The sequence below is a fragment of the Eptatretus burgeri genome, chromosome 9 (genome assembly GCF_056783735.1).
Source record: "Eptatretus burgeri isolate ZD-2024b chromosome 9, Ebu_testis_v1, whole genome shotgun sequence".
Lineage (NCBI taxonomy): Eukaryota > Metazoa > Chordata > Myxini > Myxiniformes > Myxinidae > Eptatretus > Eptatretus burgeri.
Genome location: NC_140969.1, coordinates 106,636,889 through 106,661,191, shown reverse-complemented (window position 1 = coordinate 106,661,191; position 24,303 = coordinate 106,636,889). Strand labels below are relative to the sequence as shown.

General features: G+C 48.5%; 1 protein-coding gene across 5 annotated transcripts in view; it reads left to right on the top strand.

Moving 5' to 3' along the window:
* The window catches only part of BLM (BLM RecQ like helicase), a 144,378-nt gene that overhangs the window by 37,173 nt on the left and 82,902 nt on the right, over positions 1-24,303 (top strand). For all 5 annotated transcript variants that reach the window (XM_085896579.1, XM_085896578.1, XM_085896581.1 and 2 more), the window contains 4 exons: positions 3,029-3,084; positions 3,509-3,644; positions 21,846-22,225; positions 22,443-22,616. In XM_085896579.1, the coding sequence (XP_085752705.1) occupies positions 3,029-3,084; positions 3,509-3,644; positions 21,846-22,225; positions 22,443-22,616 (746 nt within the window). The remainder of the gene's footprint in view (positions 1-3,028; positions 3,085-3,508; positions 3,645-21,845; positions 22,226-22,442; positions 22,617-24,303) is intronic.

Genomic DNA, 24,303 nt, shown 5'->3' with positions numbered 1-24,303 from the left:
TGAGTGAAGGATGTAGTTCGAAATGTTATAAGAATTAACAAGAACGTAATGTGATAATTGGGTCTGAGAGAAGCAAGATATGAGGAGAGAGCTTGCCAGATGATGTTCAACAGAGGAATGATTTGAAGAAAGACCATGGATGTTGGTGAAATGAATTGAAAAAGAGGATATTATATTATTCCTGTTGTTCCAATTATCACTGGTGGTACAATTTTGATGCTATTCAGCTTCCAAAATCTCTTGATCTCATTTTTGAGGTTCTGGTATTTAGCCATTTTCTTGATTTCTGCATTATTTAAGCCAAAATCGCTGGGTACTGATATCTCAAACAGCATTGCTGTCTTTGCCTTTTTACCTCCTCCACCGCAGGTGGAAGGAGGTGATGTTTTCAACCCTGTTTGTTTGTCTTGTTTGTTTGTTATAAGGTCCAGCGATATATCGATATAATTTTCCTTGTCGATATACCGACATTGGAATTCTGAATATATTGGTATACCGAAAAAAATCGATATGGAAAAAATAACAAATACCGGTACATCGCCAACAAATCGAAGAAAGGTGTTTACAATATTTAAATACTGTACATGATTTAAAAAGCTTTTATGCACTCGGCGTCTCGGCTAAACATGGAACAGGAACAGTGAAACGTATGACGTCAAGACGTACCAGGAAGCAAGTACAGTATGTGTTAAATTTGGAACCTCAGTATCCGATTGCCAATTGGTTATTTACATCCGATTGCCACCCTTCCAAGCAATCGTGTTTTTCGTTGCCCTCGTGGCTGGTTTTAAAGCAATTGCCAATTTGTTATTACCTCCGCCACCGAAGGTGAAGGAGGTTATGTTTTCACCCCTTTCTGTTTGTTTGTTTTTGTGTGCAGGATATCTCATAAAGTTGGGGACGGATCCGGATGAAACTTGGTGGACAGGTTGGGTGTGTGACAAGGACGAACTGATTCGATTTTGATGAAGATCCGGATCTGACTACTAGAATTTTAAAAATGATTCTTCACCATTGAGAGATCGGGCCAAAAACGATATGGAGCACGATATCTCAAAAAGTTGTGGAGGGATTCGGACGAAACTTGGTGGACACATTGGGTGTGTCACAAGGACGAAATTATTCGATTTTGGTGAAGATCCAATCTGGATCTGGATACGAGAATTATTTAATTTGCAAAGTGACTTCACCATTGAGAGATAGGGCCACAAACGATATAGTACTGTATAACATGATATTTCAAAAATGTATTTGGCCCGATATGTTCTCATGGATCAGGTATTACATGGCGAAGGTATGCGCTCTACCGAGTGCCCTTGTTTTATATGAATCGGGTGTACTTCAGAAAGTCTGTGCTGACTACCGACAGAGCGATCTGTTGCCCGCTCTTGAGTTTGGCTCAAAATTGGATTGAAAAAAAAAAAAAAAAACGTTTTCTTTCGAACTGCTTAATCAAGTGATGTGAAACTTCACAATTATGATCCAGTAGTGATGGGGAATACATGTTTTAAATTTCAACTTGATCAGACGCATGGTCTGGCAGTCTGAATTATTTAAATTTTTTGAAGTGGGGATATTTATTTATTTTTGAATAACGCTCACTTGGCTGTGCCTGGGTGGATTTGAGGGTCGAGGAGTAGCAGCTGAAATGTGAATCCTAACCAGGTTCCTCCTGATGACTTCATATTTTCTTTTTGCTTGTTTGGGTTCCTTCTCCCAATGCAGGACTGTACCTATCTGGTCTTTTATTTTATTTAAATTGAATTTATATTAATCCCATTCTAAATTTAATTGAATAATAATAAACGTCATGGCTCAGGGTCAGGTGTCCAATCAAACCGGGGTTGCATCAAAGCGGGACGTCTTGGTACCCAGTCATCACTGCCAGCAGTTATGTCTCAAATTAATCATGTAACACACAAGTACACAAACACCACACGAAACTACACAAACACCACACAAAATGCACCACACGAAACAAGTCATGGCGAGGGGTCTGCAATCGCTGATTGCTCTTTTTCTTGTTGGTTTTGAATTTGTAATGTTGGATTCCTTTTCTGTTTTCCTTTTTGGGGATTGCCCAAAATGTCAGCTGCTTCTTCTTGTGTCCGGTGATTGTTCAAAATGTGACAATTTTTAGCATATGACAATCGTACTTATCTGATGGCACGTTTCAAAAGCATGAAGGTGGCAGAACAGAAGAGAGAGGTTGCAACAGTTTAAGAAGATGGGACAATGCACATTCAAGGCATTGTGTTCACAAGTGCAGACGCTATGTGTCCGGCCGAGCCATGTCAGACCACTTGCTCAACTAACCTGCTTAGCCTTGCAGGTGAAGTCTGTGATCTGAGAGGTGGTGCTTCGGCCTGAGAGAAATGCAATGCCTACGAGCGATTTCAGACCTTGAATGTGTATCGTAGCCGACCAATAAGTTCGTGTCTTATCTTAATGTTTTACAACCTCTCTCTTCTCGTCTCTTCAGTCTGCTCAGTGCTTTTTGAAGATCCCTAAGAATAATTAGGATTATCGGAAACCAGGAAATAGCGTTGCCCACTTCTTGGGTTTGGCTCAAAATGCATCTGCCCACTTTTCGCTAATTGTCTGTCTTTTCATCCCATTGCACATCTGTAAGCTTTAGGAAACAAGTCAGGATTAAATGCGGGGAGTTCACTTTCACAGGCCAACCTGGGATGGCTAAATTGCGTGGAAACGCAGTGTCGGGGCCGTGTGAGTTTCACCACGGGTCGAGTGGAGGATGGAAAGAGGGGATTAAATAAAATAACCTTGTGAGCTAACCTGTGCAAGAATTTTTGTTCTCTGTCTTGTGTAAAATCAGTTGTAAAAGGAACATTGTGGGTTTGGGTTGGTGTGGAAACAATTTTCTCAGCACGCGATTTCTGCTTGCGTATTTGACTTTTCAACCCCCCCAGCAATCGGAAATCAGGCCAGCTTGGCTAACCCTTGAGAAAGTTTCATCTCTGCCACAGAGAGGATAACCAGTGTGTATGTGTGCCACTGTCTTTTTCAGTCACCTTGGTGATCCCTGTTTTTTTCCACCTGCAAGTGAATTTCCCAGAGATCCAGGTACGAATTTGACGATTGCTCAACTATACCGAGTTTCCCCTTCACCCGATGGTCTAATTGCACTTCATTATTTTTTTGATCACGGCGATTTAAGGCTCATAGAGCAGGTTGTATATCTATTGCATGGAGGATAAGGACATTAGCAGAGATATCAGTGCACTTTTGCTTGAATTACAAAGGACATTTGCAGTTGATGGATAAATCAACTCAGTATTATGGGATTTGAGCCTGGGATCCCAGGAGCATATGCTGGATCTGTGAATTGGCATAACAGTTGTGAAATGTCTCGTATAATAATCCTTAGACAATGTAAGATTTTGTAAAGCGTTGACATGACAGGAATTTATGTCATTGACACAATATGAATGTCACTCGTCTGCTGAAAACATCAATTATATCCCTGCTTGCTTGATAATCCTTGTAGTACAATTGCGTGCGAAGCTGACGGACATTTCCCTGGAGATATGTGAGGTTCTGGATGATGTAAGTCCATGCAACTTCGCGAAACTGCCTCTGGCTCAGGACAACAGGCTGAAACTGATGCAGAAACTGGCGCAAAGGTAACAAACAGCAATCGGGGCCCCTGTTGTGTGCTAAATGCAAGTCGACCTTTTCTAATTCTGCTTGGTAGTTTCAAACAACCTGTGGAAATGAGATCTATTCTGAGACTTTTGCATAAACATCCTCATAGTTAGCAAGTACCTTATCTTATCACCTGATATTTTTTTTTTTAATCACAGAAGCAAGTGGTTGAAGGACATGATTGACTCAGACTGCCAAGGCTGTGTTTCTCAAGTAAAGTTTACCAAGTTTATGAAAGAAACGATTTATTGATGAACAGTTGGGGTTATTAAGCCTGGTGTTGGCTTAGTGGTTAGGGTGGCGGCTTGGGATCCTGGGTTCAAGCCCCGTTGGCTGCTGAATTAAAATACACCAAGAAGTTGACTCAGCCTGTCATCCTTCCGAGGTCGGCAAAATGAGCACCAGTGTACTGGTAAGGGGGACACTGCATCAGCAGCATAGCTGCGTCCCAACCAATAATGCAACCAGCAGCCACAGGCAGAGAGAAAGAGACAGATATATATATATATATATATATATATATATATATATATATATATATATATATATATATATATATATATATATATATATATATATATATATATATATATATATATATCTTCTTCCTCTTTGGGCTTGCTCCCGTTAGGGGTCGCCACAGCGGATGAAGCGTCTCCATTTCGCTCTGTCCCCACATCTTCCATTGACACTCCAACCACCTGCATGTCCGCCCTCACCGTATCCATGAACCTCTTCTTTGGCCTTCCTCTTCTTCTCCTGCCTGGCGGCTCCATCTTCAACATCCTTCTCCCGATATACTCCGCTTCCCTCCTGTGCACATGTCCAAACCATCTCAATCTCGCCTCTCTCACTTTGTCTCCAAACCGTCCTACCAGCGCTGTCCCTCTAATATACTCATTTCTTATCCTATCCATCCTCGTCACTCCCAAGGAGAATCGCAGCATCCTTAACTCTGCCACCTCCAGCTCCGCTTCCTGTCTTTTTGTTAGCGCCACCGCCTCCAAACCATACAACATAGCTGGTCTCACTACCGTCTTATATACTTTCCCCTTCACTCTTGCAGCTACCCTTCTGTCACAAATCACTCCTGCAACTCTTCTCCACCCACTCCATCCTGCCTGCACTCTTTTTCACTTCTCTCCCACACTCTCCGTTACTTTGGACAGTTGATCCCAAGTATTTAAACCAATCCACCCTCCCCACCTCAACTCCTTGCAACCGCACCATACCACCACCCTCCCTCTCATTTACGCACATGTACTCCGTCTTACTCCGACTTACTATCATTCCCCTTCTCTCCAGTGCGTACCTCCACCGCTCGAGGCTCGCCTCAGCCTGCTCCCTACTCTCCCTACAGATCATGATGTCATCCGCGAACATCATAGTCTATGGGGACTCCAGTCTGATCTCGTCCGTCAACCTGTCCATCACCATTGCAAACAGGAAAGGGCTCGGAGTCGATCCTTGGTGCAATCCCACTTTTACCTTAAACCGGTCCGTCATTCCTACCGCACACCTCACCGCTGTCACACTGTCCTCATACATATCCTGCACGATCCTCACATACTTCTCCACCACTCCCAACTTCCTCATACAATGCCACAACTCTCTTGGCACCCTATCATAAGCTTTCTCTAAATCCACAAACACACAATGTAACTCCTTCTGGCCTTCCCTATACTTCTCCATCAACATTCTCAAAGCAAACATTGCATCAGTGGTGCTCTTTCCTGGCATAAACCCATATTGCTGCTCACAGATCGTCACCTCTCCTCTCAACCTAGCTTCCACTACTCTTTCCCACAACTTCATGGTGTGGCTTAACAACTTTATCCCTCTGTAGTTTCCACAGCTCTGCACATCACCCTTATTTTTGAAAATCGGAACCAGTACACTTAATCTCCACTCCTCTGGCATCCTCTCACTTTCCAAGACTTCATTAAACAATCTGGTTAACAACCCCACTGCCATCTCTCCTAAGCACTTCCATGCCTCCACTGGTATACCATCTGGGCCAACCGCCTTTCCACTTTTCATCTTCTTCATAGCAGTCCTCACTTTATCCTTACTGATCCACCCCACTTCCAGATTCACTATCTCCACCTCTTCCAACCTTCTCTCTCTCTCATTTTCTTCATTCATCAGCTCCTCAAAGTACTCCATCCACCTTCTCAACACACTCTCCTCGCTCGTCAGCACATTCCCATTTGCGTCCTTTATCACCCTAACCTGCAGCACATCCTTCCTAGCTCGGTCCCTCTGTCTTGCCAATCGGTATAAATCCTTTTCCCCTTCTTTTGTATCTAACTTCTCATACAGCTCGTCATATGCCTTTTCCTTGGCCTTTGCCACCTCTCTTTTTGCCTTTCGCCGCCACTCCTTGTACTCCTGCCTACTTTCTTCATCTCTCTGACTATCCCACTTCTTTTCGCCAACCCCTTCTTCCTTATACTTTCCTGTACTTCCTCATTCCACCACCAAGTCTCCTTATCTTCCTTCCTCTGTCCAGATGTCACACCAAGTACCTTCCTCGCTATCTCCCTCACAACTTCTGCTGTCGTTGCCCAATCATCCCACCCAACTTTACCACCATCCAACGCCTGTCTCACCTCCTCCCTAAATTTCACGCAACAGTCTTCCTCCTTCAGCTTCCACCATCTGGTCCTTGGTTCAGCCCTCACTCTCTTCCTCAACCTCACCTCTAATATCATCCTACAGACCACCAATCGATGCTGTCGAGCTACACTCTCCCCTGCCACCACCTTGCAGTCACTAATCTCTTTCAGGTTGCATCTCCTATTTAAGATGTAAACCACCTGTGTGCACTTTCCTCCACTCTTGTATGTCACCCTGTGTTCCTCCTTCTTCTTGAAATACATATTTACCACTGCCATTTCCATTCTTTTTGCAAACTCTACCACCATTTGCCCTTCCACATTTCTCTTGTTGAGACCGTACCTTCCCATCACCTCCTCATCCTCTTTATTCCCTTCCCCAACATGCCCATTGAAATCTGCTCCAATCACCACTCTTTCATCCTTGGATACACTCTCCACCACTTCATCTAACTCACTCCAGAAATCTTCTTTATACTCCATCTCACACCCCATATGTGGGGCATATGCACTGATGACATTCATCATCACCCCTTCAATTTCCAACTTCACACTCATCACTCGGTCAGACACTCTCCTCACCTCCAATACCCTCTTGACATAATCTTCCTTCAGGATTACCCCGACACCATTTCTCCTCCCATCCACACCATGGTAGAACAGTTTGAAACCACCTCCAATGCTCCGAGCCTTACTCCCCATCCACTTGGTCTCTTGTACACACAGTATGTCCACCTTTCTTCTCTCCATCATATCAGCCAACTCTTGCCCTTTGACAGTCATCGTCCCAACATTCAGAGTTCCAACTCTCACCTCCACACTTCTACCCTTCCCCCTCTCCCACTGCCCCCGGACTCGCCTTCCCCGTCTCCTTCTCCTCTTTCGCCCAGCAGTAGCACAATTTCCACTGGTACCCTGCTGACCACTGGTACCGGTGGCGGTCGTTGGTAACCCGGGCCTTGACCGATCCGGTATGGAAATTCGTTTTGTTGTCCGCATAATGATTTGGCATAGGTTTTTACACCGGATGCCCTTCCTGACGCAACCCTGGTCGCCTCTTACGACACACAGGGATATGGTACACCTATTCTAACCGGGGCATACACCGGGCCCAGTACAACTGGTACTCATTTCGCCGACCTCGGAAGGATGGCAGGCTGAGTCAACCCCCTGGTGTTTTCGACTTGGTATATATATATATATATATATATATATATATATATATATATATATATATATATATATATATATATATATATATATATATATATATATATATATATATACATATACATATAGATATATTAATTCAGTGTCCCAACGGGGCTTGAGCTCAGGACCTTTTGGGGCCCAAGCCGCTGCCCGAACCACTGCGCCAACACCAGGATATATATATATATATATATATATATATATATATATATATATATATATATATATATATATATATATATATATATATATATATATATATATATATATATATATATATATATATATATATATATATATATACATATATATATATATATATATATATATATATATATATATATATATATATATATATATATATATATATATATTGTTACGGATTCGCGCCCGCCGGCGTGCTGACGGCCACGTAACTCGAATCGCGGCACGTCGCCCACCGGACGGACAATCCAGTCGTGACCCTCTCGGACTAACGCCGGGAACCAGTCACGGGTGGACCTTTCGGTCTCACCGCGATCGAGCCAATCAGCCCCCGCGTGGGATAGGGTTGCTCGCCAAATTCGACCTACCTAAGTACCCACACGGAGGGTAGACCGGGCGATCGCACCTCGCCGCAGGTCGACTTCGGACACGGGCCACTTAAGCGACCCGTTCCGTACTATCGGGATAACCGAGCGGTGTTATTCGTCGACCTCGACGGTTCGATTAATTATCGGGCGTATTCAGCCCACTACCAACCCTTTACGTGAAGCAAGATGAGGATTCAATGAAAGAAATGACGAAGCGAAGCGGGAAACAGTTTAACACAAAGCACATTTATTCGCGCTGAACGGAAAGCACACATATTCAATTCCACCAAAAGCACATAGAAAAGGAAACGAAACACAATGCAAATTTTACACAAAAAGCAAATGCGACAATGCAGATCTAATACCGATTACGCGAGCACACGGCAACACTTATACAATTTTACTTCACAGACGGCGCCGACAACACATACCCAAAACCAAGGAAAAGAACCCTCAAGGATGAGGCGGGCCTGAGGCCGAGACCGGGTCGGGCCTACCCGTCTGGTGATGAGACGCGGAGCGGCGATGGTGCCTCAACTCCGCGGGCCTCGCGGACAGTGTCTGGTAGGGGGTGGGAAGGGGGCCCCCTTTGTCGCACTATCTCAGCGCGGGGGGAAACAGGAGGGGGTTGCTGATGCTCGGGGTAAAGAGGATTTCCACTCTGCCTCGAGTCCCGCGACGAGCGTCTCCACCTCGGCCAGGTCGTGCCGTCGGCCTCCCTGGTGTGCAGCTCCCTGCATGACGCGAGCACCCCCTCGTCTGCCCTCGCCGCCTCTCCACAGCTCCGTCCCCTCCGCTCCGACTCCAACGCACACGACGACGACCAACTCCTTCTTGCTTCTTCTTCCCAACTCCACCGCCCGCGAAGTCTTAACTCTTGTCCACTTGACTCACGAACGCGGTCGCTTATATCAGCCCCGTGGCTTCGCTCTCTCATCTTTGACCCCCTCCCTTCGACCTTTCACCTCGCTCCCTATTGGCCCGAGAAAAAGTGGGCGTGAATGCTTTTTGATCCATAAATTTGCATATATCGATCGCCCTCCAACGCCCTGGGGGCGGGGCCAAATCGCCCCTCGCTCACCGATTGGACGGAACAAAAGTGGGCGTGTGTCGTTTTTGATCCGTTTTTGAAGTGGAAAATCCGTGGTTTTGTACACGCTGTTCGACGCGCGCCCTGCACGAGTCCAACACCGGTACCCACAAGCGGCGCAAGAACGGTGGCGATGCGACGGTTGCGAGGTGTGACGTGAAGCGGCGCCGCGGTGGGTGGTTGATGTTGTGGTTGGTGGCGGTAACAATGGCGATTGGTCCAAAATAAAGATAGTAAAAGAAAAACGGCTATCCTGAAGAGTCGCAGCACGCATAAATGACATGTATTCCCACTAGACAACGGGTTTGGGCCTAACTACACATATACTTACCGAGATATCTCACCTAAGGGACCTGAATGGTGGTTTGCGAATTTGGTAACCACAACACTACCCCCTCCCCCTTTTTACAGACTCGTCCCGAGTCGTCAAATTTTCGTGTGACATCATGTGTAGTTTTCCCCTAGTACATTTTACCTACGGATCCCTGAGTGCGACATTCATGGTATTCGTGTCCCCAAAATAAATAACCTAAGGGCTGCGTAACTATCTAAACAAACTCACTCACACGGACGACTTAAATAAAATTGCCGGCGCTAGGACAGACATGCCGGGGGCGCACTCATATGTACAGTACATCTTAACCTTAACTTACAAATTTTACACTAAACCATGGCCCAGGATCACTGAACTCTGCAAAAGAAAACAGTTAGCAGGGAGCCAGGCTGCTCGCATGCAGTCTCTGGCTCAAAACAATGCAGGTGACAGGGAACGTGGCTGGCTGCTCACACGCAGTCCAAGGCCTTCCTTTTTGAACTGAACGCAGTGAACCACAACGGTGCATGGGCTGCACAAACGTAGTCTCCGTGCCAGCTCAAGTGGCACACGCAATGAACACAACGAATGGATGGATGAATGGATGGACGCAAAACACGGTGCACGGGCTGCACAAACGCGGTCTCCGTGCCAGCTCAAGCGGCACACGCAATGAGCACAACGAATGGATGGATGGATGGATGGACGCAAAACACGGTGCACGGGCTGCCACTGCAGGCCCGTGTTGTAGCTGCCAACAGGGCAGTTCTTGCAGCTTGCAAACTGTTGCCTTGCGGATCCTGGCGCACATGGAAATGAACAGGGGGGGGGTAAAGCAAAAATTGAACGGGGCTGGTGAACATGGGCAGTGGGCATGGCATGGCAAAGGCAGCAGGCAAACTCAGCCCGCAGAATAAGGCCGCTGCAGGCAAACACAGCCGGCAGATGAACTGGCCGGCACAGGCCTTGCAGCACAGCAGCTGCAGATGATCCGGCCGGCACAGGCCTTGCAGCAACACAACAGCTGCCGATGAAGTGGGCCGGCACAGGCCTTGCAGCAAACACGGCCAGCCGATGGCACAGGCCTTGCAGCAAAACAACAGCTGCCGATGAAGTTGGCCGGCCTCCGCCTTGAAGCAAAACACGGCCAGCCGATGAAGTTGGCCAGCTCTTGCCGTTCAGTGGAGGTTGGTGGAGGGAGTGCGGTGTTGCTGGCCACTTGGAGGGCGGGCTCGGACCTACCTACCTGTCTCCCTCCCACCTATCGCCTTTGTCTGTCACTGTACATACCCACTCCCTTAATTTGTGAAAAACCAATTTAGCCCCAACTTATTTTTTTGTTGTTTTTATTTTTACTTCCCCACTATAAATCGTCCCCTAACCCCCTTTATCGTCCTTGTTCGGCTAACCTATCCTGTCACCTAGCCTACTCCCAACCCCTACGTTCCCTTCCCGGAGGGGAACAAGGGAGAGCTAACGTCCTGTGCCGAGGCCCAACGAAGCCTCAGAATGGCCTCCCCAGAGTTCGGCGATCTATAACCAAAGTGGGTCCAGCGGCCCACAACGACAGCGAGGGGATGGATGGTGCGGAGGGGTACATCTCCTAATCTACCCTAACCATTTAACTGTTAAACTACCCCGGGGCTTTCAACAAGCGCCTCTCGCTTAAACTATTGGTTCTATAAACCCAGATTATAGAACCGTCGCCTGTGTTGGTGTCCTCACAATTTCGGGCCTCGCCCCCCCCCAATTTTCTCTCCGTGCCCTCACACGGTCTCCTGGCTGGGACACGTGGCTCCCTTTGGCAGGCACGACCCTCTGCCGATTCTCCCGCTATGGCACCCCCGGGCACTACACTGCCTCCGAGCCTACCAGCTCCCTAACACCGGGGAGTGCCCCCCATGGCACCTCCCCTGAAACGCATACGTGGCAGGCCGGCCTCCCGGGCCCCTTTCCGAGGGTCACCCGTGCCCACAACACTGCCCACGCGGCTAATGGCGCCCCGGGCCCCCGCACCAAGCAGGCGCACCCGTGCCCACTACGCTATCCCGGCCCCCCATGGGCCCTTGGCCTACCACGGCCGACTAGCCTGGTGCCCGGGGTACCCACTCAGCGATACTCACCTTTCGCAGCCACGCTCCCAAGCCCGTCAACAGGGCTCCTGCACCCCTCCATATGGGTCTCGAGCCTACTTTCCCACCAACAACAAAACGACCTCCATTTTTCAATTTGACTAACCCAGCTAACTCACGCTACACTGACCCCGGGGTCCCTTGGGCGGGAGTCACTCCTCCCCCCAATCACTCATCGCACCATGCATTCCCCATTCACTCCACACACACAGACCCGCTGGCCTCACTCACTCACCAAGCACATGCTTCCACTTCACTCACCAACTCTTCAACACACACACCGCTGAACTCTGCCATCCTTCTATCTGCACCCCCTAACTAACTCGTGCTCCCACGTCATCCCTTAAACTATAGCACGTTCCATTTAACACTACGTAGCTAAACTACGTCCCCCCTACACATCCATAAGTCTGTCCATGTCTCCAAATAAATCATTTTATTTCCCAACCTAAAGCTCACTAAATCCCTCTACTAATCCATTCCACGGACTCCATGAGGACTTACCCCTGCCCCATGAAGTCGGTCTAACTAAGCTAACCCTTCCCCCTAACTAGTTTCCATCCTGTGCCCAGGGGTAAGGGGGTCTTCCACCCCTTGCCCAGGAATCCTTTGCACCCGAAAGTGAGGCTTGCTGTTTTTTTTTTTGTTTTTTTTCCCATGCGCAGCACCAACGCGGTAACTCGCGCACTTTGCAGCTGCCCGTGACGTCATGCAGCTGCACGTGTTCCTCGTCCCTCCTTGGACGGTACCATCCGGCAGAGATACCCCTCCTGCCGGATTCCAACCACACGTGCAGCCATGGCGTCACCGTGCGCATAAAAAAAACACAAGCCCCACGTCTCGAGGGGTTCCCCACGCGAACACATGTGCTTTGCCCGTTGGAGCTTAACACACACGATCGCGTGGAGAACCCGTCCGGTCCAAATCCGTTTACCTGCCTAAACTTTGTCCGTCCGCGGGATCGGCAAATCCACCGCTGGCGTTTCCGGACCGGGACTTCACTCTCGCAAGCGAGCACGTGGCGGTCTCGTGCGTTGCACAGCACGAACCTCGTGCTCACTGCTGGGTGAACCCGGCACGGTCCCCGAAACAACTACAGCCGCTACCCGGTTTTCTTTCTTCTGTCGCCGTCGTCGTCGCCATTCAACCCACGCACACCTGCGTGTAACGACGCACACACTCCACTCCATTATATTCACACCGGGAGACGCGGCTGCGTGCTCCCGCATGCCGACCGACATCTCCCTTACATACCGCTCTCTCACACACATGGTCTCCCTTGCATAACCCATACCACTCACACGTGGTGCTCCATTCACTCGTGCCTCACTCACACACGCGGGGGCACTCAACCGCGGTGCCTCATCCACACACCGTGCCTCACTCATACACGCGGGGGCACTCAACCGCGGTGCCTCATCCACACACGCGAGGGCACTCAACCGCGGTGTCTCATCCATACTCCGTGCCTCACTCGCACACGGTGCCTCACCCACACACGCGGGGGCACTCACCCGCGGTGCCTCACTCATACAGGCCGTTTCACTCACACCCACGGCCTCTTCCACACACGGTGCCTCACCCACATACGCGGGGGCACTCACCCGCGGTGCCTCACTCATACAGGCCGTTTCACTCACACCCACGGCCTCTTCCACACACGGTTCCTCATCCACACACGGCGTGCTGGGAAGCACGTACTCTGGCACCATCGCCACCACACCACTCACACACGGGGTCGCTTCCACACACGGGGACGCACTCACACCTTGCACCACACACACAGGGACAACCACACTGGGGATTCGTGTCCCCACAAGGGTCTCCGGGGCCTCTATACCCCCCAAGCTTTCCGTGCACCCGTTCACAGCACCCGTCCCCTCAACCTCGCAAAGCACGACCGAACTGGAAAATCCTCTATTTCTCTTTGCCGATGACTCCACCCTCTGCCGTACCATCTGTCATCCCTCAGACCGGCAAGCAGCAGCTTCTTCGCTCACTGCAGATCTGGATAAAATCACAAACTGGTCCAACACGTGGAACATGTCTTTCAATCCAGACAAATCTCACACTCTCACTATGTCTCTTCGAAAGGACCGTTTACAAAACCCCCCCATCCACTTTCTCAACAATCCTCTGGAAGAAGTCTTTTCTTTCAAGCTTCTGGGTCTCACTATCTGCCATGACCTTTCCTGGGAAAGTCACATTTCCAACCTTGCCTCAAAAGCCAGTCGCCGACTGGGAATCCTCCGTCGTGCAAAGTCCTTCCTCGGCCCTCTTGAGCTCCTGACCACTTACAAAGCTTTTGTCCGTAGCCTGATGGAGTACTGCTCTCCCCTCTGGGCTGGTGCTCCTGCCTCCCACCTTTCTCGACTTCACGCTGTCGAAACCAGGGCTTTTAAGATCATTGGCATCTCCCGCAATGAAGCTGAGTCTTTGGGCCTCTCACTCAATCACCGCAGGTTGGTCGGTGGTCTTTCTGTCTTCTACCGACTCCTCTCCAGCCTTGCCCCCCTGCTCTCTCTGTGATTTGTCCCAACCACATTTCCACAGGTCGCTCAAGGTCCGCCAACAACCCCCTTCTGGTAAAACTACCAAAATCACGAATCACTGCTCATCTTCACTCTTTCATTCCTCTTTTTCCCGCCTTTGGAATAAACTTCCTCACTCTATTCTTTCCCATTCTTCCCTCCAGGCTTTCAAAACAGCTGTTCACCACCACCTCTTATCTTCCCCATCCAAATCCTCGATCTTTTCTACCCCCCATAATCCACCCAAGCCCACTTCCTTCAATTCTCCTGCTTTCCTTCCTGAAAGTCCCTTTAATGTCCATCTTCCCCTCGCCATGTTCCCCGTCCCATCCCCATCCTTCCCCATCCTTCCACAGTTCACCTGTGTCTGTTCCCCAATGTTTTGTCCCTTCCACTCCCGCCCCTCTTGTCTCATGCCTCCTTGCTGTGAGTTGTGTGTTAGCTCTCATACGAGCCTCGACCAAGGTATACAAAAAAAATAAATAAATAAATAAATAAATAAATAAATAAAACTCACCTGGTCGTGACTCGCCTCAAGGGGGCAGACTCCCTCCCCTCGTTCCTGGAGGAGGCCATCCAGGTGCTCGCACTGGGTCCCGACACGCTCCGCGAGCTCAACCTCACTATCCTCCACTACCTCCGTGTGTGTGTGCGCGTCACTTACCCCGTCTTCATCGTGTTGTCTCTCTATTTTTTCTGTCTCCCGTGTCTCTATACATTTATAAGTTTCTGTCGTCGTCACCTCGTGTCTCGTCTCACACGTTTTGGTCTCCCCATTTAATTTTTCCCTCTTGGTCACCGTCGATTCCTCTGTCACGACCCTCGCCCAACACGCCCCCCGAATTATTTTTTTACCCGCCTCCACCGCGGGCCTGTCAGCCGTTGCACCCCCTTCCAGCTCGTTTGCTTCCACACGTGGAGTCGCCATTCCTATCTCCCTGGTCACGGCCTTCATGCCCGCCTGCAGGCATCGGCCCATGTTCTGCGTCTCACCCCGCAGTTTTTTCGTTTCTTCCTTCATTTGCTGTGTACTCGCATCGATCTTTTCGTTCATGCTTTTTATTTCGTTTATCATTTCATTTGTGTATGTATCCATTTTTTCGTTCATTTGCTTGATCATGTTCGCTGTCATTTCCGCCAGCATGGCGCATAGCTGGGCCATGTCGGGTGCGCTTGGGTGAGCCGTTTCGGCAGGGGTTGGGGAAGGGTTTTGGTGGAGAGGGGGAGGGGAGGTGTCATACACCGCGGCCGCTGCCGCACCCATTTCGGGCTCTGGGTTCAGTTGGACGAGTTCATGTTCCTGCACGGGCATTCCATCCTGGGCCATGGATCCTACACATTCTACATCCATTTCTAATACCCCCGGCTCCCGCTCGCCTTGAGACGCCATCTTGCTTCTCGTGAAGGGTTAATTTCGCTCGCTCGTAATTTGGAGGGAATCGGGGGTCGCTTCTCTCACCCCTGGACCGATTCCCGTGAATTTAATTGGAGACAGGAGAGCCCGTTTTCCCGTTCTCCGTTACCAGTGCCGCGAGGAGGGCGATGAATTTGTATCGCACGACCTGACACCAGTGTTACGGATTCGCGCCCGCCGGCGTGCTGACGGCCACGTAACTCGAATCGCGGCACGTCGCCCACCGGACGGACAATCCAGTCGTGACCCTCTCGGACTAACGCCGGGAACCAGTCACGGGTGGACCTTTCGGTCTCACCGCGATCGAGCCAATCAGCCCCCGTGTGGGATAGGGTTGCTCGCCAAATTCGACCTACCTAAGTACCCACACGGAAGGTAGACCGGGCGATCGCACCTCGCCGCAGGTCGACTTCGGACACGGGCCACTTAAGCGACCCGTTCCGTACTATCAGGATAACCGAGCGGTGTTATTCGTCGACCTCGACGGTTCGATTAATTATCGGGCGTATTCAGCCCACTACCAACCCTTTACGTGAAGCAAGATGAAGATTCAATGAAAGAAATGACGAAGCGAAGCGGGAAACAGTTTAACACAAAGCACATTTATTCGCGCTGAACGGAAAGCACACATATTCAATTCCACCAAAAGCACATAGAAAAGGAAAAGAAACACAATGCAAATTTTACACAAAAAGCAAATGCGACAATGCAGATCTAATACCGATTACGCGACCACACGGCAACACTTATAGAATTTTACTTCACAGACGGCGCCGACAACACATACCCAAAACCAAGGAAAAGAACCCTCAAGGATGAGGCGGGCCTGAGGCCGAGACCGGGTCGGGCCTACCCGTCTGGTGATGAGACGCGGAGCGGCGATGGTGCCTCAACTCCGCGGGCCTCGCGGACAGTGTCTGGTAGGGGGTGGGAAAGGGGCCCCCTTGGTCGCACTATCTCAGCGCGGGGGGAAACAGGAGGGGGTTGCTGATGCTCGGGGTATAGAGGATTTCCACTCTGCCTCGAGTCCCGCGACGAGCGTCTCCACCTCAGCCAGGTCGCGCCGTCGGCCTCCCTGGTGTGCAGCTCCCTGCACGACGTGAGCACCCCCTCGTCTGCCCTCGCCGCCTCTCCACAGCTCCGTCCCCTCCGCTCCGACTCCAATGCACACGACGACGACCAACTCCTTCTTGCTTCTTCTTCCCAACTCCACCGCCCGCGAAGTCTTAACTCTTGTCCACTTGACTCACGAACGCGGTCGCTTATATCAGCCCCGTGGCTTCGCTCTCTCATCTTTGACCCCCTCCCTTCGACCTTTCACCTCGCTCCCCATTGGCCCGAGAAAAAGTGGGCGTGAATGCTTTTTGATCCATAAATTTGCATATATCGATCGCCCTCCAACGCCCTGGGGGCGGGGCCAAATCGCCCCTTCTCACCGATTGGACGGAACAAAAGTGGGCGTGTGTCGTTTTTGATCCGTTTTTGAAGTGGAAAATCCGTGGTTTTGTACACGCTGTTCGGCGCGCGCCCTGCACGAGTCCAACACCGGTACCCACAAGCGGCGCAAGAGCGGTGGCGATGCGACGGTTGCGAGGTGTGACGTGAAGCGGCGCCGCGGTGGGTGGTTGATGTTGTGGTTGGTGGCGGTAACAATGGCGGTTGGTCCAAAATAAAGATAGTAAAAGAAAAACGGCTATCCTGAAGAGTCGCAGCACGCATAAATGACATGTATTCCCACTAGACAACGGGTTTGGGCCTAACTACACATATACTTACCGAGATACCTCACCTAAGGGACCTGAATGGTGGTTTGCGAATTTGGTAACCACAACAATATATATATGTATATATATATATATATATATATATATATATATATATATATATATATATATATATATATTCTATATGTTGAGAAGGGTCAAATTTAATGAAAAGAAAATGGGAAGATTGAAACAACATTGGTAGCAGGGAGGAGAAAGAGGAGGGGTATGGGGTATACAAGGAATCATATCAAGGGAGGCTTCGCTTGGCCTCCCTTGGCTGAAATCAAAGGAGACATCGGACAGAAGAACGGAGTTCGGAGGTTAAGTGTTTTTAGGCCTTTGATGCAATTCCCTCTGTAGGTTGGCACAGCAATTTGGATTTTGTTCAAGGTGCCGGCGATAGCTCGCCTACTCTTCGTAAAGGACACAGTGGTATCTTTAAATTGCGTAAATGATATGTCAGGTCAGTCTTTTGGGACTGCCACTGGTAACATGTCACCCAGTCTTACGTTCTGCTTGGTCAGGTTGTCGGCGACTAAAACGAAACCCCCACACTAGCTTTGGTCATGGGGAGGGTGACTGTGACACCTTGCCAGGACTAAAAACAACACCTGGCAGATGAGTTCCCTTTGGGAGCCAACCGCCATTCAGTACGGATATGGTGTCTCTTAAAAACACCCAATGGGGGTAGGAAAATTATTTTTTTGCCGAGCTGACTTACCCCCTCCTACACAGTAGTCCTGTGCAGAGGTTTCCTCATTTCAGGACTTGGTGAAGGTTTTACTCGGTTTTTTATCCCCCGCCGCGTGGCGGAAGGGGGATATTGTTGTCACCCAGGGCGTCCGGCTGTCCGTCCGTCCGTCCGTCCGGGCGTCAACATTTATAGCTGTGAGTGCGATAACTCATAAACTGTTCGCCATATCGATTTGAAATTTGGTTCACACATGTACCACCTGAAAAGGAAGAACCCTGTTGATTTTGGGCGTGGCCGGATCCAAGATGGCCGACTGGGGCGGCCATCTTGAAAAAAATGTTTTTCCTCCATATTGATTTGAAATTTGAGTCACACATGTACCACCTGAAAAGGAAGAACCCTATTGAGTTTGGGCGTGGCCGGATCCAAGATGGCCGACTGGGGCGGCGTCAACATTTATAGCTGTGAGTGCGATAACTCATAAACAGTTCGCCATATCGGTTTGAAATTCGGGTCACACATATACCACTTGAAAAGGAAGAACCCTATTGATTTTGGGCGTGGCCGGATCCAAGATGGCCGACTGGGGCGTCCATCTTGAAAAAAATGTTTTTTCACCATATAGATTTGAAATTTGAGTCACACATGTACCACCTGAAAAGGAAGAACCCTATTGATTTTGAGCATGGCTGGATCCAAGATGGCCGACTGGGGCGGCCATCTTTTAAAAAAGTTTTTGTAATAAATGGAAAACCGCTTATCTGATTTCAATTATTTTTGGTTACTACGTTCCTCACCCCTGGGGAACTTTTTCGAGATGATGACCAAATGGTGTCTTGTTTCCAATTCACTTCCCTCATTATCTGGAATATGTATGACCTTTTTCATTCAATGGCGGGGGATTCCCCATCTCTGTGGTATATATTTTTTTCCTCCTCTTCTTTTGCTCTGTAGCCCTACACATTTAGTGGCTCTTCGCCTTGTTGAGTGCGACTTTCAATAAAAAAAATACACCAACTACTTTTGGCTGAAAGTTGCAGATTTTCATTACTGCAATAACTTGTGATCTGTTGAATTGATTTTTTTTTTTTACCAAACTTAGCATTAGAGAGAAGACTTGTACAAATATGACCTGGTTCAATTTTGGGTTAAAAAGGTCAAAGGCCTCAGGTCAAGTGACCTTTAATTTAAAATCTATGTTCTTGCAATAACTTGTGAACCACTTGAGATTTCAACTATACTTGACACATGTATGGACTAATTGAGATTAAACACAACAGTGGGTTGACATCTAACGTAGTGGAGGCATATCCACAGACTTATTCATGTCAAATTCTAGTTAATCTTATGTTTATATTGTTGCGGACTCGGGATTCGAGACTCGCCACGAGGGGAAGCACTGGTCCCTTTCGAACGCCCGGTCTTGAAGCCGCCAGGTACAGATAACTCCTTGCACCGGCAGGTTGCTAAGCCAACACGAACGCCGATTGGCACTGCCAATCGGGGCAGGGTTGCACTACTTAACATGATATCTTAGCTGTGGACGGCCAAGTCAATTGGGGTCTTGTGTACACTGGCTAACAAGAGCAAATTTGGTGGGGCAGAACTTCCCGACTATGCTAATGTGCGGACCATGCTGGACCAACGAAGGAAAAAATGAAACAGGCTGGGTTCATTTATAACACAAGCAGTTTATTACAAGCAAGGGTGAAGACAGTCATGTGGCACAGTGAAGGATTTATTCACACGTATGTACAGCAGGGGACGGCAAGGAATTGTGAGTGCAGCAAAAGAAATGCCATTATTATTATTCACAAAAAGAAAGACAAAGAACAGAGTTTACCCGATTAAAGATTTCTACAATCTTGCATTATGTAACACATGTTACAGGTGCCATCAGACACACACACCCCCAAGGAAAGTTGAGATAGCCCAGAAAGAGGAGAAGCAGTTGAGGTGTAGGCGACTTTGTTGTGCCTGGTGCAGTCAACACACCTACAAATGAACCCAATCACTTATGAGGGGGAGGAGGGAATAAAACTGGGGTGTCTACAGTGCATGAGTGGGAGGTGCAAAAATGTGCAGTGTGATGCAAGAGGAGGTCTGAGAGGTGCTAATCGGTAATGCTCTTTTAGTGATGTGTCCACAGTGGATGAGACAATAGACGGGAGAGAAAGATGCATGAGAGGTAGCTGAACGGGACACATTTCCCAAAGTCGTGGCTGGAGCAGAACTGAAGAAAGTCGTGGCTAAGACAACCCCGATTCCACGATGCCAGCCCAGCCCATGACAAAGCAGCTGTTCACCACCACCTCTTATCGTCCCCCATCCAAATTCTCGATCTTTTCGATCCCAGTTAATCCACCCCAAACCCACCTCCTTCAAATTCCCTGCTTTCCTTCCTGTGAAAGTCCCCGTAATATCCATCTTGTATTCCCCATGTTCCCCGCCCAATCCCTCTCCCTTCCACAGATCTCCTAATGCCTCTGTTCCCCACTGTTTTGTCCTTCCCACTCCTGCCTTCTTGTCTCATGCCCCCTTGCTGTGTGTTGTGTGTTAGCTCTCATACGAGCCTTGACAAGGTATACAAAAAAAAAAATTCTGAAAATGTGCTGTTCATGACAATGACTGTGGAACGCTGTGGGAGCCGAGCACCAATGACCCGGCAACGATTCAACGCTGCCCTCTCAGCTCTGCTCTCATTCGGCAAGACAACGGAGCTCATCCCAGAAAGACTCTTGACAAAAGGCGATGGGACGAAGACGCCCTGGACAAAGGGCGATGGGACGAAGAGACTCTGGACAAAGGGCGATTGATTCGTTCTTTTTTTTTTAATCGAGCCTGGAGTGGAAGAGGAGCCCAAATCCAGATCAAGAGACCCTGTAGGCATTTCCGCACATCCCTGTTGGTACGTAGACACTACCCTGAGAAGTAGCCTTGCCCCGACATGCTCTGGAGTCGAAAATGGCCTCAGTTACTCACAAGCTCAGTCACGCAACGGATTTTTGGGAGGGGCGTGGGTTTTCGGGAGTGCTCTCCAGCCATGAATGTACGCTGGAATCCAACCAGACGCCATTGGTTAGCAGAGTGCCAGAGCTATCGAGACGTCACCAAATGAATCCCAGCGCACATTCGCGCTTCAATATACATGCTGAAGTATTCTGGCTCGCAGGCACCTATTATGTTCCGTGTTCCCTGACATCCTCAATGACTGTTGTGAGTGCCCAGGGAGCTGTTGGCAGTTATAGTGAGGTGGGGAAAGCACTGTGGCATCTGTGGTGAGGACGTTGGAGCGTTGGGAGCGGTTGTGGCGTTTGTGGTGAAGAGGTCGGGCGTAGGTTATTGTGAGGATTTTTGGGAGGCGTTTGTAGTGATCATGGTGACCATTGTAGCATCGTGGTGAGTGTCAGAGGTTCGGCGTCAGTTGGTTTATGGTGGCGCGCCTTTTGAACAGGGAAACGGCACGTGTGTGCAAATGAGCTGCAGTAACGCTCGTTATTCCTGCGGCTCTTTCGGCAGTGTTACTTGTCTGGCGTGCATGCGTGCATGGCAGGGTTTGTGTGTGAAATAGAATGAATGGAATGAATGAAAGAATAAGGAATGGAAGACCTAACTAAAAGCCCTCTGCAATGCATCTTGTCCCATTTACCCACTAGACATATGGAAGGGCTTACTGAATGAATACTAACGAGATAACTGTCTCAGGATCGCAATATATTGTGTGCTATTGCCTCGGGGAAGTGCTGGCGTCGCCAAACCGCAAAAATATATCTTCCTGTGAAAGTCGTTAAAAACATTATTCTTTCTTTGACTCTTTTTTTTACTCGTGTCGTACAGACGGAGGATTCTCTCCAATCTTAGCGAGTTGGAGCGATCAACGGGTCATCTTCCCTTTCTTTTCTCAACGAAGGCCAATTCCAGCTTCCAAGAGGAGAATAATGTTAAACACGTAACAGAAACTAACGATGTGCAGTTCGTGGCACAGTGCGCTCTGCCTTCACCTTCAAGCCGACCGATCCCACGATGCCAACCCGTGACAACCCCCTCAGTTGGTCATTTTGCCAACTCTCGTACTGATGTCTACGATGTAGATACTGATTTTGATTTGGAAGATATCCAGGATGATTGGGAAGATGATGCGTCATATGCCGAGGAGAAATCAGCCACCAATCGATCCCCTGGACGGCCTAATACTGTCCATCATTTGCCATCTCTGGGTAGGTTTAATGTATTGACTGTCAATTCTTCCATGATAATATGTGAGGTTTTACTTTATTATTTTTATCATGCTGCCTTTGGAAAAGCCTGCAACATCTTATTTACTGTAAAGTCGGGTCAATTAATTTGGTTACATGTTGTAAATGATCATAATGCATTTCATCCAAACACGGTTTGTGTCATCTTTCTTCTTTTCTTCAACTATTTATACACCAGTTCCCACTCAAGTCAATGCTGCAGATCCTTTAACCCGATTGGATTACCCTCATTCTCTCGAGATGCTGAAGGTATTCGATCAACGCTTCGGCCTGCATCACTTCCGTACCAACCAGTTGGAAGCTGTGAATGCAGCAATGCTGGGTGGAGATTGCTTTGTGCTTATGCCCACCGGTAAGACCCTGTGCTCTGGCATGCACATTTAATAACGTTTATTTCGAGTCGTGGTATCGTGAAGCAACAGTGGATCTCCTTAAGTTCATTTCCAGTTTCAATTTCTACCCTTCTCTGGCAATCTTCCTTCTGTTCTGTTTGTTCCATGAGGTCTCTGTATGTGTGAAATGTGAATTGCACTTTACCATTGTCAATCACATCTTTCAACTGAAGGGTTTTAAAATGAAAAATATGGAATTTCAATATATATATATATATATATATATATATATATATATATATATATATATATATATATATATATATATATATATATATATATATATATCTTTTCATTTCCGACACATAGCATACTGTACAGTATACTTACACTGATGAGCCAAAACATGATGACCACCTGCCTAATATGCTGTTGGTCCTCCGTGTACTGCCAAAACAGTGTCGACCCGCCGAGGCATGGACTCTACAAGACCCCTGAAGGTGTCTTGTGGTATTTGGCACCAAAACATTGGCAGCAGATCCTTCAAGTCCAATAAGTTGTGAGGTGGAGCCGCCGTGGATCGGACTTGTCGGTCCAGCACATCCCACAGATGCTCAATCGGATTGAGATCTGGAGAATTTGGAGGCCAGGGCAACAGCGTGAACACTTAATCATGTTCCTCAAACCATTCCCGAACAATGTGTGCAGTGTGGCAGGGTGCATTATCCTGCTGAAAGAGGCCACTGCCATCAGGGAATACCATTGCCATGAAGGGGTGTACCTGGTCTGCAACGATGTTTAGGTGGGTGACGCATGTCAAATTGACGTCCACATGAATGGCCGGACCCAGGGTTTCCCAGCAGAACATTGCCTAGAGCATCACACTCCCTCCACCGGCTTGTCGTCTTCCCACAGTGCATCCTGGTGCCATCACTTCCCCAGGTAAATGGCGCACACGTACACGGCCATCCATGTGATCTAAAAGAAAACTGGACTCATCGGACCAGGCGACCTTCTTCCACTGCTCCAAGGTCCAGTTCCGACGCTCGCGTGCCCATTTGTAGGCGCTTTCGAGGGTGGACAGGGGTCATCATGGGCAATCTGACGGGTCTGCGACTACGCAGCAGGGTGTGATACACTGTGGATTGTGGCACATTCCTCCCGTGAACACCATTAAAATTTTCTGTGACTTGTGACACAGTAGACCTGTTGGTTCGGACCAGATGGGATAGCCTTTGTTGCCCTCGCGCATTGATGAGCCTTTGGCGCCCAACACCCTGTCGCCAGTTTGTGGTTTGTCCCTCCTCAGATCACTGTCGGTAGGTACTCACCACTGCTGACTGGAAGGACCCCACAAGCCTTGCTGTTTCAGAGATGCTCTGACTCAGTCGTCTGGCCATAACAATTTGGCCCTTGTCAAAGTCGCTTAGGTCTTTACTCCTGCCCATTCCTCCTGCATCCAACACATCAACTTCAAGAACTGACTGTTCACTTGCTGCCTAATATATCCCACCCCATGACAGGTGCTATTGTAACAAGATAATCAATATTATTCACTTCACCTGTCAGTGGTCATAATGTTTTGGCTTATCAGTGTATAAAGATGATTCAACTTGGACCTTTTATTTTATTGTTAAATGGCAGCTTAATGTATGTAGTGCTTGCAATGAAGATTCATAACAATATGTTCCTTGCTGTAATGCTTGT